The sequence below is a fragment of the Amblyomma mixtum genome, chromosome 2 (assembly GCF_055824585.1).
Source record: "Amblyomma mixtum isolate Tamu chromosome 2, ASM5582458v1, whole genome shotgun sequence".
Classification (NCBI taxonomy): Eukaryota; Metazoa; Arthropoda; class Arachnida; order Ixodida; family Ixodidae; genus Amblyomma; species Amblyomma mixtum.
Window position 1 is genome coordinate 312,721,244 of NC_143013.1, and position 16,944 is coordinate 312,738,187.

General features: G+C 51.0%; 1 protein-coding gene across 38 annotated transcripts in view; it reads left to right on the plus strand.

Moving 5' to 3' along the window:
* The window catches only part of LOC149364999 (basement membrane-specific heparan sulfate proteoglycan core protein-like), a 332,955-nt gene that overhangs the window by 149,300 nt on the left and 166,711 nt on the right, over positions 1–16,944 (plus strand). For 37 of the 38 annotated variants that reach the window (XM_089575062.1, XM_089575025.1, XM_089575031.1 and 34 more), the window contains exon 2: positions 1,332–1,770. In XM_089575062.1, coding sequence (XP_089431188.1) covers positions 1,332–1,770 — 439 coding nt within the window. Of the gene's footprint in view, positions 1–1,331; positions 1,771–16,476; positions 16,667–16,944 lie in introns of those variants that run through there. The other variant, XM_089575048.1, reaches the window with a different exon arrangement.

A 16,944-nucleotide genomic window follows, 5' to 3' on the forward strand; every position in this document is an offset into this window, starting at 1 on the left:
AGATCAGCATCTATGAATGAATGCTGTCGATGCTCGACAGCGGAAAACAAAACGCTCGCTCCTCCTCTGACGCTCCCCCGCCCGGCTTTCCGAGCGCTCCGAATAGATGGCTGCGAAGGCGGGTTAATGTCGCCGAGGGCTGGGTGCAGCCTTGCGACTCTTCCTCCGACCTACCATACATCGACACGCACTGTGCGTCAACGTTGCGAGGGAACTTTTTTTTTTTTTTACCTGCGTTCATTCTCGATATTATTCTCGGCATGCTGGAACGCAGTTGTATGTAAGGTGGCCCAAAAGTATCGGAAAAAGTAATAGTACGAGTAGTATCAGCAGTAGCAGGATGTGGTTTTCGCAGAAATGCACAGAAAAACATTGGAAGGTTTTTTAATGAATTTTTATTGCCCGAATAGTAGTACATATGCTACAAACAGGTGGCGCATCAGTTTTAGTGTTTGTACAGTGGCAGTACGTAGCTCCACCTGTTGGTGACGAATGTCACTTTTCTGTCGAAAAATTTTTACGTGATTTTTTTACTAACGCATTTCTGTGAAAACCACATCCCACAACTGTCATTGCTTCGTGAATGATTGAATTTTTACTTATTCTGCCACTTTTGCGTCACTCTCTACTTCGATGATTCCAGATCAATTGTTAAAGCAGGGAAGTTAACAAGTGTTTCGGTGGGCTACCTTGAAGTGGTAGAAAGGAAAGAGGAGTGTAAATTGGAAAGAGGGGAGATCGGAAGGCAATTTGGAACATGCGGGCGGCAAATGCACCTGTTGCGCAAGCGCGACACCCTCTAGAACTGGAACAGTGCCTGGCGAGCCTTCAGATCAATAGAACTTTTCGCATACAGTGTGCAGATTCAACTGGCAAGGTGTTCGCGAATTTGCAATGTGTTCGAGCTTAACGCTCAGCGGCAGCTCCGCACGCTGTGGAACGCACGAAGTTTTTTGCCAAGGCAGTGCTGTAATCAAGAAGTCGCATTTGTTTATCGGTCTCTCCTCAAAGCACGGTCACCATTGCCTCCAAAATATGGACAGGACAGTGTACCCTGAAGAACAATCTATTTTCGTAAATAAGCAAAATCTGTTCCCGCTGGCGTCTTCTGAGCATTGGCTTTGCCTCATAAAGACAGTGTGTGAGGTGAAGCCCACATAAATGCAACAATATGTGCGTTATGGTATTTTGCTGTTCGTATTTCACTCGGACTCAGCTTATTATTTAGAGCGCAGTAATATTTTCATATCACAAACTTTCAAGCCAATGTCTTTCTTTGTTTTTCAAACTCCAATCGGCTCATATGTCTCATCATCCGCTCTTCTTCGCAGGTGGACCCGGACATTACCTTTGACGATGCGAGGGACTCCTCGGACCACAAAGCGGTGACTCGGAGGCGTTACGTAACACCCGAAGACGGCCTCACGGGGCTGGCCCATTCCATCCTACGGCGCGTGCGGAGAGCCTGGTTCTGGGGAGGTGACGAGGACGGTGCCACCTCACAGAAGCCGGACGTCGTCGATGACAGCTCCTCGGTGTCGTCCACGACGGAGTCGTCAGTGACCTCGTACACGACCCGGCGTCACCCTCGCAACACGGACGACGACGGGTTCGAGGCGTCTGGCGACGGCTTCGACGGCGATGACGAGGACTTCGATGGTGCCACGTCGGCTACACACAGCGGTGCCGGGCCCTTCGACCAGGGCGTCAAAATCCACCCCCCGCACGTGCCCACCCACACTCGCAAGGTCCCCACGGACGACGTTCCGCGTAAGCTCCCGCTCTCGTCTTTTGCTGAAGGCAGCTCGGCACTATTTCGGCCCACGTTTTAGTTGCTTTCTAAGTTGCCCGTCTTTATCCCAACATCTCGAGTATTCCTCGTGTGCTCATTCCAATGGTGAACGCTCGCATGGCGACGATTTAGTGCCGTTTCGCAAAGCACGGGCCTTGTGTGAACAAATAGCGCATTTAATTCAATTGGGGTGGGTTTGTCACTAGTCGTCGCCATTATTAGCGTTTCGCGTGGCGTGACCGATACCTTGACCTCAAGACCGATCCATTCATCTTTTGGTATGTTCCACAGGAGTTGCCTGTTCACGTTAACCAACGCACTGCTTATGCCCAAGAAGGTTAAATGCAGAGGTCGTTTTTCCGCCCTAGCTATTTATGTGTATTGGGTAAGCACGAACAGGCTATCATGTAGGGTCAATTCCTTCTGAACCCGTTCTGCAGCTCTGAGTGTCTTGTTACTTTATGCCCATGACTGCTATTTTTTAAATTTCGCAGCCTCCATTACCATCCTGTGTACAACACATGTTATTGCAATCGATCTAAAGGATTTTATGTTCATACTATCTCCTTTCTTTTTATAAATCATATTCATTTCACCCTGTCACCAGCTGAGCGGAGTTTGCTTATTTGTTATGACTCTTTCCAATGTTTTTAACGTTTCCTTGCTTCTTCGACCAAGTTCATTAATCAGTTTGATTGGAATTCCTGGCCAACCGACGCGGGTACTTCGGGACTATATGTATAACACAATTACAGGCACGTCTACTCATCAGCGTTATGCTGCTACCGAGAACACAGGCAGAAACTCATTTGCAATACGTGTAGTGCAGGATATTGAAGGGATGCCAGGTATCCGCACTCGAAGACTACCAGGCCCCGCACGCGCTAGTGAACTGACAGCCAATCGATCCTCTTGTTCTTTGTTTTGAGCCCCTTTTTCTCAGGCACTGTCGATTCTCTAGCTCCGCTGGCGACCTTAGTTGCAATAGTTGCTGTTCTGCAGTGGAGGAACTTGTCTGGTGCTGAACACATGCGCTTGAGACAGCCTAACCCAAAGGAGTCGACGAACTCTGCGCAAGAGAAATAATCGAGCTGGCACGAAAACAAAGTGTGACGGAAAAACCACATGGAGCTTACGGAGAAGACGTGCCGATCGGGATTATTCTGTGAAGCAGATGCAGTTCAGTGTAAACAACGGGTAGGATGTGCCAGTAAAGACACCCGCTTCGAAACTAACGTTCAGAATCGAAACCTCTTCCGCGGCTCAGGCGTCAGCAGTGCTAGGTATGACACTAGCTAGCCCTGTTTTTATGTCAATGTGAAGTTCGACCACAAGGCGGGCGAAGACCCACTAGGAACGTATTAAGTTGTCTGTATTGACAGATTACTGCATTTGACGATAAAGACGCCATTTTCACTGGAAATCGGCGGTTTTTGGATGTGGATTTTAACGGCTAGTCTTCACCGCCATTCTCATCAAAACGGTTAACACTAAATTATTTTTGGTGTATGCGTCACGAATTTCAATCGAGTGGCGGGAAAATTTTAATCGCCATTTTCTTGGCAGTAAACGAGCCTTTTCCTGCCGGACAAACATCAAAGTACCGAGATAGGTATAGAATTTTTTTTTTTCAGTGTCATTTTAGTGAACCATAAATTTAAGCGACGTAGAAATATCCGACACTATTGCCTGTTTTTTTTTTCCTTTTTTGTGGGGAGGCTGCTTTTAACTGTTACAATACTCGTATCGCGGCAGCTAGGTTTTCTTCTCATTGCAGTAGCCAGTGTAATCAAAGTTAATGAGAGGTAGTACTGGACAGCAATGGGACATCCCGCCAGTAATGGAAGAAGAAACAAAGAAGGCCTTGAGACGAATTAAAAAGGGAAAGCTGCTGATGAGGATCAGGTAACAGCAGGTCTTTTGAAGAATGGTTGGATGATTGTGCTAGAAAAACTAGCCATCCTGTATATGCAATCCCTTATAACCTCCAGCGTACCGAGAGCGTGGAAGAACGCCAACATCATCTTAATAAGAAAGGAGATTCAAGGACATGAACAATTGCATACCGATCAGCTTACTGTCCGTTGCCTACAAGGTATTTACTGCGGTAATCGCTAATAGACAGGAAAACCTTAGATTTCAATCAACTAGGTAATCAGGCAGGCTTTTGTAAAGGCTACTCTACAATCGACCATATTCAGTATCAGTCGGGTGATAGAGAAACGCGCTGAACATAAGGAACCCCTATATTAGTCCTCATCGATTACGGGAAACCATATTCCTGGTTCGAAACCTCAGCTGTCATGCAGGCATTGCGGAATCAGGGTGTAGAAGCGCGTTATGTAAAAATACTAGAAGGTATCTGACGGCTGCACAGCCACCACAGTCCACCATAAAGTAGCAATGCAATTCCAGTAAGGAGGGATCTGACAGGGAGACGAGATCTCGCCAATGATATTCACCGCTTGTTTACAGGAGGCATTTATAGGCTTGGATTGGGAGCAGTTGGGTCGAGTTAATGGAGAATACCCAAGTAATCTGTGATTCGCTGACGACATTGCCTTGATAAGTCATTCAAGACATGAACTGCAAAGAATGATCAATGAGCTAGACAGGCGAGCAGAGAGGTGGGGCTTAAAATTAACGCGCAGAAAACCAAAGTAATGTTCAACAGTCTAACAAGGAAACAGCAGTTCAAAATAGCAGTCCAAACTAGCAGTTCACCAGTGCCTCTTAAGAGAAAAGCATTTAACAGCTGTATCCTACCGGCGCTCACCTATGGAGCAGAAACGTGGTGGATGACGAAAAGAGTTCAGCTTAAGTATAACGCAGCGAGCTATGGAAAGAAAAATGATTGGTGCAACGTCAAAAGACCGGAAGCGGGCAGAGTGGGTCAGGGAACAAACGCGGATTAACGACATCCTGGCCACAATCAAGATGAAGTGGGCTTCGGCAGGGCATTTAATGCTAGGGAAAGATGGGTAACTGACTGGATTCCAAGAGAAGGCAAGCGTAGCAGGGGGTGGCAGAAAGTTTGGTGGATGGGCGATATTAAGTAGTTTGCGGTAGATAGGGCGGTCCTAGCTGGCACAGGACAGGGTTAAGGGTTGTGCGCTGGGCTTAGTCGGACGTTGACGATACTAGTTGTGATGGTAGTGATTATGGTATTAAGTATTGCAGGCAAAGGATAGCCAAAGTAGAACGGCCTCGGTAAATCAAAACTGAATAAAGGCCTTAATGGTACCTAATGAACCCACTTTTTTTCAATTTCATGGTCATATTTTCCTCTCCTATTTCTTTTTTGTTGATGTGATAAACAGCTTCTCGAGCGACAGTAAGTTTGCGTTGCCGGTCCGTAAAAACCGTCACCCTGCATAGCTGCTCCGCCCATCATGTGGCTCAGAATCGTACACGGGCCGACCAACAATGAAGCGCCTATCTCACTGATCACGCCTACTGCGCGAGCCACGGGGTGGACTGGCCCATTGAACAGTGACTTTCGTTCAATCCTGAGATTCTTCCTGAGCATAGACATCCTGAGCATAGACGTTTCTCTGCGTTCATTGCCGACTAATCAATTTTGGAAAGAGGTGACTAAACCCATATTACTAACCATATTTCTTGACATTGTTGTATTCAAACGCTCTATAACCCACCCGTGCTACGACATTACAGCAGTATCTGCAAACAAAATAAAGTCCCTTTAGGGATATCTGTCACGGGGCACTTTAGCCGGCCCAACAGCCGGAAAAGTATTCAGCAGCTGTCGGTAACTGTTTCCGCGTGGAGATACAAAGGCTGCAAGGAATGCCTTCGCGTTCTCTGGTATTCCATCTCGCCCACAAAACCCGCTCACATTCACGACACGAATGTCTTTTTGGCCCTGACGCTGGCTGTGCCTTGCGGCAGCAAGGAGGAGGCGTGCTTGGGCATTCCTACGGCGCTCGCGCGCGGGCCAACACATTGACCGAGTGGCCCGGCAGCGGCGCGGAATGCCAATGTCGCAGCAGCAGCTCGAGTTCGCGCCTGTTTGCAGTCACGTCCGAGGCGCGGATCCTCGGACGTGTGGAGTGAACAGCGCTTCCCAGTTCTCGATGCGCATCGAAATGGGGGTGCTGCGGAGGAAATGGATGGCTATACCCGAGAGAACGCGGGATCCTCCTGCGACTGGCGAGAGGGAGTTTGGAGTGCTATAGATTTGTTTTCATTCCACGCGTTCTGTCCTCCCCCTTTTTTTTCTAATACGCCATCACTTCCCCCCTCTCACCATCCTTCTTTCTCCTGCGAACGCGGGTCTAGGCGAACTGAAACGGAGTTGACGCTCGACTGCCGCGCCAAGTGGCCGTGCGGGAATTTGGCAAATGCTCCTGCACGGATAGCGCGTTAAGCCTCTCGGAGTTTGGTATTCTTGTAAGACCAGTGTTGTAGTAAGCTTTGTATTAAAAGGCGGGGCCGGCTTCGTTCTTCTGGGAGAAGTTTTTTAAAACGAGGGTATATTCCGTTTATACAGATGAAGCTGGCCATGACTGCTTGTCGACCCCTCGCTACACTAAGCCGTTGCGCGGAAAATAATTTGCGCAAAAGAAGTTCTAGGTATGGGAGCGGAAAATGCCAGGCCACTGTTTCTGAGATCGAGTGGGAGGGCGTCCTGTCATTACCGCGCAGGAGCAGGAACGTTCAGCCGGCAGCCAAAGTGGTCGCTTGTATGAGCGATAGGAAAATCGCAGGGCGGTTACGAGTTTTTAACGCGAATTATCCAGCGTTAGCTCTCGTGTGATCGCGAGGAAATGGATATATTAGTTTGTTATAACTTAGTGTTTAGGTTAGTGATGACGACTGTGTTATCACTGAAACGCGCTACGTTTTGCAAGATTTTGATTGGATCCGTTTTGAAAGACGTGGTTGAAACATGTTTACCTGGATGTAGTGACTGATTTACGGTCAGTTGTGAGTTGTAATATTAGTGGGTGTTTAGGGTCATTGAAGAAATCGGCCTTACTTGCCTTAATATTAGGCTTATTACGAGAAGCATGAGACAGTACTGCAGGACGGCTGGATCGCTGAATTGGCCACGACAGCGGTGTCCTAGTGATTCAGGCATCCGCCTCGTATTCGTGCGGGAGGCACTTGGAGTATCTGGGCTCGTACGTGAGGCGGTGCTTTTTGACCGGTGGGTGCTCGGTGCTGGGCGTGTCGACGCCAATGGCGCGAAACTGAGGAAAGAGGTAAGAACAGTTAAGGTTGTAAAAAACGCAGTTGGAACGAAATAAGTTTTCTCTCGCGGACTTGCGTCTCAGGGAGGTCGTGTACTGGTTTTCAAACTCCCTTCAACAAGTTGAGTGCCTTACATCCTTCGACATCAAGGCACACTGTTTCCTCACTAGACCCAGGAAAGGCGATCTTATTTTCGCTGCTGCTTTGCTATTGGTCATATGCGCCTGAGACTTTTTAGCCGTCATTGGCATAATTTGCTTTCTCGGACAAGTTTCTACTACCCTAATGGCAATCGAAAATAGGACAGAGCCGGCGCCAAAATAGATTTGTGTCGCCTTGTCGTTTCGACAGATTTTGCTGTGGTATTGCGAAGTGTTCTGCTGTCGCGACAGAACTGGCTCGGGCGTTACGACAGAGGACGGCTTAATACTAAAGAAAATCCGATTGTACTACAAGAATTTCCGTTGTAAGGTACTAAAATACAAGAAAATCTGTAGTGCACAGCAGAAAATGTTTGTTATGCTCGACAGTGACTTACTCGGCAAAGCTTCCGTTGCCGAAAAAATTTTCTGCCCCAGTTACATGGTGGGATATATTTTGAACGATAGCAGACACGCGTTAGCCCATGGCGCTAGTGCCGGACGGCGGTAAAACATATCGTTGCGCGTTTGTCGATGCCGTTCAAAACCCACCTGCTGCCCCAGTGACCGGCGCACTGAATCGGCTTTTAAGAAAATCCCCGCATCCAGAAAGAAAACTGCCTGATAAACACAGAAGCGCTAAGTTTGCAGTCGCTTTTTTTGCTTTTCTTGTTCGCCAAAACGAGAGAAGCGCGCGTTTTCTCCATTTCCGTTTCCGACGGCGTCTGCTTGTTCGAGTGTGGAAAAGGATGTGTATGCAGCTTCGGTCGGTCGTGGCGGTTTCATAGCTTGACAGGTTCAGACTCTTGTCGTAAAGCTGCGTGAAACGTTTGGCACTTGGGTTCTCTTTCAAGAACGCGAACGACATGCGCTATTGAACAGTACCAGGCAGCACTGTTTACTTTACTTGCTGCGCGCGTATTTTGCCCTGTTGAAAGCGCGGGCAAGTAGCTACTACTTTCCGAATGCATGTTCGGTCGTGTATCCGCTCCGAGCGGCATAAGCTACCTCGCGACGGACCGTTCTACCCCTTCTCTTCCCTTCACCGGAGCTTGCCGGCATTCCTCCAGAATATATGGGGAAACGGTGCGAGGCGAGGAAACAAAAAGGGAGTGTGGAGGGGGCAACGGAGACGGGAAGGTGCGGAAGCGGCGCCGCCCGGAAATCCCCTTTGTGCGTGCGTGTGCGTACGGGACCGGCGAAAGGTGACGTCTCACTCTGTCACCCGCAGCGCGACGCCTCCGAAACAGCTCGCCGCTCCTCCGAACTGCCCAGTCGCGTACCCCCACTCCGAGTCCTTTTCGGCGAGCGTGGATAACGTGCTTTGCAACGGGGCATCAAGTGGGAAATGTCTTCTTCCCGGGCCATTCACGCAAGCGCCTTCTTGATTCCTTCTCCCGCGTGTCCCTTCCCTTACCGAGAGAGAGAGATTCGGAATCAGTTTGGCTTCCGTTGTGTGGAGCGCTCCTCTGCACGCTCCTTGTTTTCATTTCTTTCCAGCTAAAGCGTGTGACGCGACGGGTAGGAATTTGTTTATTCTCTGGAGCCTCACTCTTTGGCGACGAAAAGAGGATCGAAGGTTGTTTTTTTTTTTTTTTTCTGCCAGTGAGTCTCTTTCACTTGGCTCGTACGAACTGTCGTCGGTTCCATGGTTTGCCGTCTCCCTCTCGAATGCGTTCCGGCAACCTGGCACTGTTTTTTGATTACCTGTTTGTTGCTGCATTTCTTTCTCCGCTCCCGCCATTTACTGACCCGAGCCGATTTAGGCGTCGCATTTTTCCCTCATTCAAGCGGGTGGCGGGTCTGTAGTTCCGATCCGGAAATCCACTTTTGGTGCGTCCGTTTCGTTCTCTGTACGGTGGCTACGTACGCGAGACGCGATCTTTTCGTTTTGATTCGGTGACTTTCACTAATTTGAATTGCAAAGCGATGATACCGGTTACTCCAGCGACGGAATTGTGAGCGCAGGAAGTAGAGCCTCCAGACAGACTGAATCGTGCGACAGACGACGAGGATGACAAGAGGCGCATTATATGACGTATGCAGTGTACAGAGAGTCGCCTGCATAGTTTTTACTGTTTCAAAAATCTTGATGCTACAAAAGCAGTCCCTTACCTACTTTGGCCGCTCCTGCGGATTTGGAAAAGCGGTGATGTGGTGCACTGCAAAGTCCTGAGAGAAAACAAGATCGCCAGGAATCCGCCTTTTTCGCACCACCGCTCTGCGCATGCGCACCTCTCCTCGACCTTTACTGGTTGAACACAAACGGCCAGCTTCTACTGTGCATGTGCAGTTGGCGCCCGCCTTTTAGAACCGGATTGAGTCTGCGTCGCACAAGTGCTTTTTTTTTTTAGCCAGTTTTTGCGCACTCACGAGAGTGCGCCCCACCTCATGAAAACGGCGGACTCTGTCCCTCTCGCAACCTGGAGCGACAGGAAAGTGTCTGAAAAGTTAAACAAATAGACAACCGTTTGGTTACCGCGCACTAGCGGAAGAAGGCTAAAAAAAAAGCTAATATATGAGCACCGACAACCGAGCACACTCAGGACAAAGACAATATCAGTGCAGTACTACGTGCTGAGATCAGTGGACTTTAAATACTGTTTGGATATTCGAATGTTTTTTGTCGCTTGGAAAGCTGCGGCCTCTGTCCAGTGCCCTTCAGAACGGTATCTTTTTTTTTTTTTTTGGTGTGCGTGGTTTCCGAGCGGGTACGGTCAGTTGCGGAACTGTACAGAAAAGGACAGCCGCGGACGAATTAAGTTTTCACCCCCGGCCTTTGCGCGAAACCGAGATCTGGGAGTGCACTGTACTGGTCGCACATACCGGCACGAGCACAGAAATCGCCGCACTTGGCTTGAAAGTGCATCGACTCGGTACCAGGAGCGACTGGTGTAATTTTGGCTCAGGGCGACGCCACACTGACTGGCTCAATAAAAACAGCGCGTTGCGAGCAGCTCGGTCTCCTTTGGATTTCGGAAGGCGGTTCTTGCCTTCGTTGCCGACTGCAGACCCGTAGGAAGCGCTGCAATCTCAGCTCGCTACACGAGGTCGCCCTCTCCGTCCTCGCAACCCTTTCATCTCCGCGAACCTTTCATCGCCTCGTGCCACTTCACGGGCCGCACCGTTTACGCCTCCTTACTCTTCCGCTCCAATTGAACCCTCCGAACGAACGTTGGAGGGAAAGGGCGGGAGGAGGCAGTAGCAACCAGCAGCTGAACTCGGGTCGCGACCGTTCTTCACGCGTTTGCACCCTCTCCCCTTTTCATCCTTTTCCTCTGCAGTTTCTTCTCGCGTGTGGCCGGGGATTCGTGACTGTCAATGAATTCTCGCCCCTGGCGCCGCGTTCCTTCTCTGTCGCCGTCAGCCGGCCCATTTACGAGCTATACGTCACACTCGCACAGCTTTCCCTCCCGCCTCTCTCCGTTGGTCGTCGTTTTGTCTGCAGTCACGTATCGCCCAATCCTTTTTTTTTTTTTCGAGCCCCTCGTGCGATTCACTGTTTGCTTTTGTGCGGCCTGCAGCCGCCCTCAACCAATGCCAAGTTCAGTGACCCCCGCCGCGTGTATGGGAAGAGATTCCGGAGGGCCCTTGTGTGCCGAGAAGCGGTGCGACTTCCGCACTGCTTTTGTGCGTCGCGGTGTGTGTACAGCGTGGTCCAGTATAAAAGGAAACAGCTGGTTTATATTCAGTCAAGCATTACATTAATCAAGACGTGAGCTTTTCTGTGGAATATAAATTTAAGGTTTGTTTCGCTAGTGAAGCTCAGTAAGAAACCTGGGAAAACATTCGCAATTGAATGCCGCCTGTTCCCTTTCATGCAAGGCCGGACTATTCGAAACTTCGCTCAGCTCTACTTGCGCTTGCCTAGTGATCGTGATGTAAATGTGTGCAAGTTCGTATTCACTGCTTGCTCTGGTACTGTTTGAAGTTACGAGAGTGGTTTCGGCGAGAGGTCGAGCGACAGTGTTTCTTGAACTGCTACCATGGACTCTTGAAATCGTTACGGTGGTATGGTGAAAAAAAAAAAATGTCGCAACGTGTAGGGGCTAACGAATGGCGAGTGGCGAGCACTTTCTATTGAGTACCCAGCGCGATTTGAAACGTCCCTGTTTCAAACCTCGCTGTAATACTCAATAGATTACCAACTCTCCCAATCTTCAGTTCCAAAGCACTTTCTATCATACGGCAAAGTTGCAGGGGCGGCACAGTCTTTAGATATTGGCCGAATGTGCACTTCGTTGAATCTGCCACAAATGTTGCGATCGAATCTTTATGGACGTGTCGCTGCAATTTTCTCCTTCAGCCGAGTTCGCCAGACGTCGCCGCCTTTCAGCGCTGCCCACAGAGAAACTGTTTTGGTCCTCCACAGCTACCCTAGTTACGCAAGCCTCAAGGGACATGGCCTCCCTCTGATTTGTCTCTAGGATTGCGAATGCGCTGCAAATAACGCTTGGCTAAGCGTCCGTGACCGCACATTTGGTTGGCTACGTGCACCCGACGCCCAGCGAAAAATTGCGCAAAAACAAAAGCTTCGGCCTCCCTCTCTGGACTCCACTTTTGTTTTTTGCGAAAATGCACGGACCGAGCTCGCTTTCTTAGCACCCGCGCTGGTCCTTGCAAGCCCTTCGTGCCAAGTTTGCGCAGGCCTTGAGATTTATCGTCGACTGTGTTCCTGTGTGCAGTTTTACCGAATGGCACAAGCTGTCGCGTTCAGCCACGCTGTCCTGACCATTTGTCATTATCTGCTGCAATTTTGCTTGAAAGAGGCTTTTTTCTTTTGCTGCTGGAAACTTATGCAAGTGTGCTTCACGCTTTTGCCGCTGTATGAATAGATGCCTTCCTTGCAAAAGAAATATGGATCACTGAAGCGTGCAAAAACGCGGTGCTGCCGCGGACGTTGCTCCCTCTGCTTGTTAGTTAGCAATCGAAGCTTTCAAACATTTGCCTTTTTGTTTTGCTCTTTTTAACCAAACGCAGCAGCGTCAGCTGTAAATTAACTTGCCTTGCTGGTTAAGCACTGTCGAGCCGGACGGAGCGATCAGAGGCAACGTGCGTGCGTTCAAGATCCTGTATAAGGTTGCCATTATATATGCATCCCGCACATTCTTCTCTGTGCGTTGCATCTCTGCCGTCCACAAACAGACTCGAAACTGCCGAAGACAGTTACTCTCGTTCGCGCCTGGTGGAAGCTGCTGGTCCTGTCCAGGGTGCTAGCAGTAGTTGTCTGGGCTGTTTTTACGTTACGTTCAGCTGTTAGGTTCAGCTCTAGCTTTACATTAAAAGCGCGTCGTTTCTGTTAGCAGCGCCCGCTGTAACGTTTCGCAAAGGTGAAAACCGGTTTTGAATCGCACCTCGTATGATATCGCGTACACAGTGCTTCTTCGAACTGGGTTCGCAGACGAAAGTGGAAGTAAATATCTAAGTTTCCCGTTGCCTCCTCCTCACCCTTCTCAATTTCTTTTTTAAATAACCCCTGAGCCATGCTTCTTCAAACATTAGTGCGTGTTGGTGGAAGAGAAGCACCTCTGCCGGGACCAGACACATGGGGAGTCCTAGTGTGCGCTCAGTGCTTGGAGCGTCGTATCTCTGCAGCCGACCGCTCTCCCCCTCCTTTAACGCATTCCGTTTGGGTTGGAATAATTAGCTTTTTGCATTTTGCATTGACGGTGTGACACCACGTATAGCAGTCCAAACAAAAAGGAAGCGCTTGTAGCTGAAGATTTGCTTAGAAAACAAAGAAAACGCGTGCACTGAAAGCGGCTTACGAATACGTAGAAGCTGTGGACTGCGTATTCCTACTTGTCATCTGTTGTTCCGTCCTCTAAAGTTACTTTTCGCGCCGGGTGACGTCGCCGGTTATACGGCTACACACTCTGCACCTACATCCTGGCGCACCACATCGGTGACGTGCGTGCCGCAAGAGCAGCGCGCGCGCGGAGGCGGCGGCGTTTGTCGTCGTCGAGGCGCGCCCTTGCAGGCCGGGGCGACCTCGGAGGGACATCTTCGTCGCGCCGTGACCGCGAGCTCCCGGAGGGGGGAGCGCTCCTCTCACCCACGCCGCATACTTGTTCGTGGGATGCCTCCTGGGCCAAGGTTGGCTTTGAGTGCCGCGGTTCTTCGTCCCCCGCCCCCCTCTCGAGTCTCGGGCAGGTCGGCTGTAGCGGTTCGCTTCAGACACCATTTTTACGAAGTGCCGAGTTCGAGCAAGCACTGTAGGAGCTAGGTTGGCTACTGTCGTCATACACGTGTCATTGCATGAAACCTGGTGAAGCTGGACTTTCGAAAAGGCCAAAAATATTGAGCCAGTGAATTTCGATGCGGGACCGTTTGGTGGCGACCCGTGACAGGGGTGCAGAAATGGCTTAGAATTTGAACATAACCGGAGATGTCGATATCCGGGGCTCATTTGTCGACACTGCGGGGTGCTGATGTCGGAAGGTCACTGGTTGAGGACGTATGTAGGTAGTACGGTAACAGACTGTATACCGTGAGGAATCGTTAGCCTTGCAGAGTTACGGTTTGACAGTAGCCTATCAAACTTCACCAAGCCGCGCATAACTGGTCCCCAGCTGGAGTGCATGCCGGCGAGGTCAGCTACAAGACGCTATGTTATGTTGGGCAATAAATGTCGTAGATGTGCCGAGTGCTCGGAGTTAGTGAGGCTGACTGGCCGCTGGGCTGGCCCGTTGTACTGGCTAATGACATTCCGGTCAACTGTTTCCTGGCGTTTGTCTTCTTCTGTCATTTCTCACTATACCAGTAGGTTGTTGCAGCGGATAAAGCTGTCTCCGGCAGCGAGTCGATTGCATGCGCTCTTCTGTAGTTCGGTTTTGTGATGGTCAGGGCAGTGTGAGTGCGACGGCGTGACTTCGTGAAGCCGCGAGTACAGCAGACGTCCAGATGCTCTGCGTGGGAGCTCTTTTTCCCACGGGGCTCTTGCGACACTGCCAGTTGTCCTCTGAATAAAGAGCCCGCAGTAAAGATCCGAAGGGACCTCCCGTGTACAGACAAGGGAAGCTACGCTTTCTGCGCAACTGAAGACTAAATAAGGCGCTGCATTAACCCAGCCCAGAGAGCACATTTACGACAACGAAGACCGTAAGTGAGAGAGTTCCGTACAGCGCGTTCTTTTGTGATGCTCCGTTACGTCAGACATCGACTGGGACAAGCGAGAGCGTTGCTCAACAGCATGAACAGCTCAAGTGATTCAGTTGCAGCGCCACCGTCGCACAGGCACGTAAGCAAGCACAGACAGCTTCAGAGGCGCCCCTTCACGTCGAGACCACCTCGCGGCCAGCGTCGAAGCATCCACTTTATGATGCGACCGCTTGCCCAACCTGATTGAAGAGCTGTTCGTCTCTGCTATATCGAGGCTTCGGAGGCGAGGCCGTTCATGTTTGTTCTTCACCCCCAGCCTTTTCTTTTTGTCTGGGGAGGTCTAGACTCCGCCTGCGCCTGTACAGCGGCGGCAGCTTGCCAGGACTTGGGCAGAGGCACCCCATTTTTAAGGTCTATCTCTCAGCAAGAGGCGCCAGGCCCAGAGTGAAACGGCCGGCCTTGACACGGGGGGACGCCGCCAGCTCGCGTCTTGCGTATGCGCGCGGTGTGTGAAAGGTTCGGATCATTCAGGAGTGGCTGTAGCCATTTTTGTCTCACTGCGCGCAAGCAATGTCTGTTCGCAGCTCGCGCCCGAGTGCGCGTGTGAGCGTGCTGGTGGGATTACCCGCTATGCGTCCCAAAGGTGGCGCGGGCGTCGGTCCTATGCGCAGCGCTTTGTGCTTACATGTCTTTTTCAGAGCTGTGGACAAATTGAGTCGTCGGAGTATTTATTTTCGGCGGAGAAGGGGAGGTGGTTTCCAATTACCACGAGTCGCCGCGCAAGAAAATTTTCAAGAGCGTGCTGCTGGGGTCGCAGCCAGCCTTTGGTCAGTGAACAGCGAATGCGTCGTGCGCGCTCGTCTGATACAGCTTGCATAATGCACGGCTGTCGTTGGCGCGTGCATGGCCTCGCCTGTCTCTAGCGAAGCCCAGTCGTTGCATAAGCTCTTTGGAATGCGGCATACTGCCTTTATAGACTGCACGCGCCTGGGCATTTTGAGTAGCGCCGCATTCGGGACAGTCACGTCCTGAGCGTGTGCTCCATGCGGATAACAGTCGCTCCGGGAATTTCAACCGCTATTGGATAGCGGCGGCGCGGAGGGCACGTCCTGCGGGCATGCCAAACAAGCGCTGGTCATCACTGTCAAGGCCGGTTTGACTGGTCTCGGTGCCGCCCATATCTGACTTACAAAATTAGGTCTGGCGGCTTGAATCTGTTGCTCTGTCGCAGCTAACACTTGCTGCGCAAAAACGCATTGAAAATTTGTGTTCTGGGAAGGAAAGCGTGCAGTAATCGTCTCGCTTCTCAGTGTGTGCCCAGACGCCGTTGGGGAAGCGATGAAGGGGGAGAAAGAGCTGCCGCAGTGGACGGCTTCGGGATAATTCTAGCCACCTGGAGATCTGTAATAAGCACTGAAATCCGCAACGTTTCACCTCCAATCAATTGTCGCGACCGCCGCGCCCGTACTAAACAAAACAAGTTGGTTTCTAGGAAATGAAAGGCGTAGTAGCCGTCTCGCTTCTCTATGGACGCCTCAACCGCGCCGTGAGGGAAGAGAAGGTAGGAGTGCGGTAAGGAATAGGTACCATAGTGGAGGGCTCGGGAATTTTGACTACCTGGGGATCTTGAACGTGCACTGACGTCGTACAGCACAAGGGCGCCTGTAGCGTTTCGCCTCCATGGAAACTCGGACGCCTAGGCCGGTTTCGATCCCCGGTATCCGGCTCCGTATTAGAGCGCCGTATTCATGAAAACGTGGCTGCCTCGGCTGTGTAAAAAATGATTGGTTATCAGGATATTAAAGGCACAGTAACTGTCACTATTATGAACAAAGGAAAGGTGCGCTTAACTATCGTTTCACTCTGGGTGGGGCACCTGGCCTGCACCGGCACGGAGACGGTGGAGGGGGCGTGGGATGTCGGAAAGCGGGGGACATTGAAGCCCCAGCTGAAGAGGCGAAGGACAGCGTCCAGTGGAGAGCGCGTCCGTTGCGCGCGCTCGAGAAGGCCCCTTTAAGCGGGAGAGGGTACAAAGCGGGAGGGGAGAAGCGGTGCTCTACACGCCCCCCCTCCTCTGCGTGTCGCCGTTATAATCCTTACGACGCTCGCTCCGCGCCGTCCTGGGCGCCTTTGCCGCTCGGATCGCCCAACGAGTCGTCGGTTCTCGCGCATGCACGTGCCGCTTCATTTGCGCGGTTTTCGGCGTGCCGTGGTTCGATGAGCCGAAACCTGGGAAGCTGGGCCGGGCCGTGCCGGGTGCTGTGAGCGTATAGTGCGTCCGTCGTCGACCACGCCGGGATGGTGGCCGACAGTTTGCCACGAGTCGTGGCGATGTCCAGCCTCGCCGGAACGTTCTTCGCTCGCTTTTCCAAGATTCGCCGGGCGTCGACAGCTCTCGTTGTCCTGCTGGCGTTTTTCGGTGAGTAAAGTGGGCGCTCTCTGGGCGCATCGAGGCTAGGCTGTTCACTTCCCATTCGACTGCTGCGTGTCATTATCTGACGTCTCAGCTTTCACGTCTTTGTCTATTTCGGTCCACGCCTGTTCACTTTTCACGTCACGTTGCTACGTTGTTAGCACAGCCTCAGGATATACCCCTGCAGGAGGACTCATCTAAACAAGCATACATGTCGCCGAGTACGAGGCTGAACGGATACCATACTGTTTTTTAAAGAAATGATAGAAGCGCGAGGTCTTAGA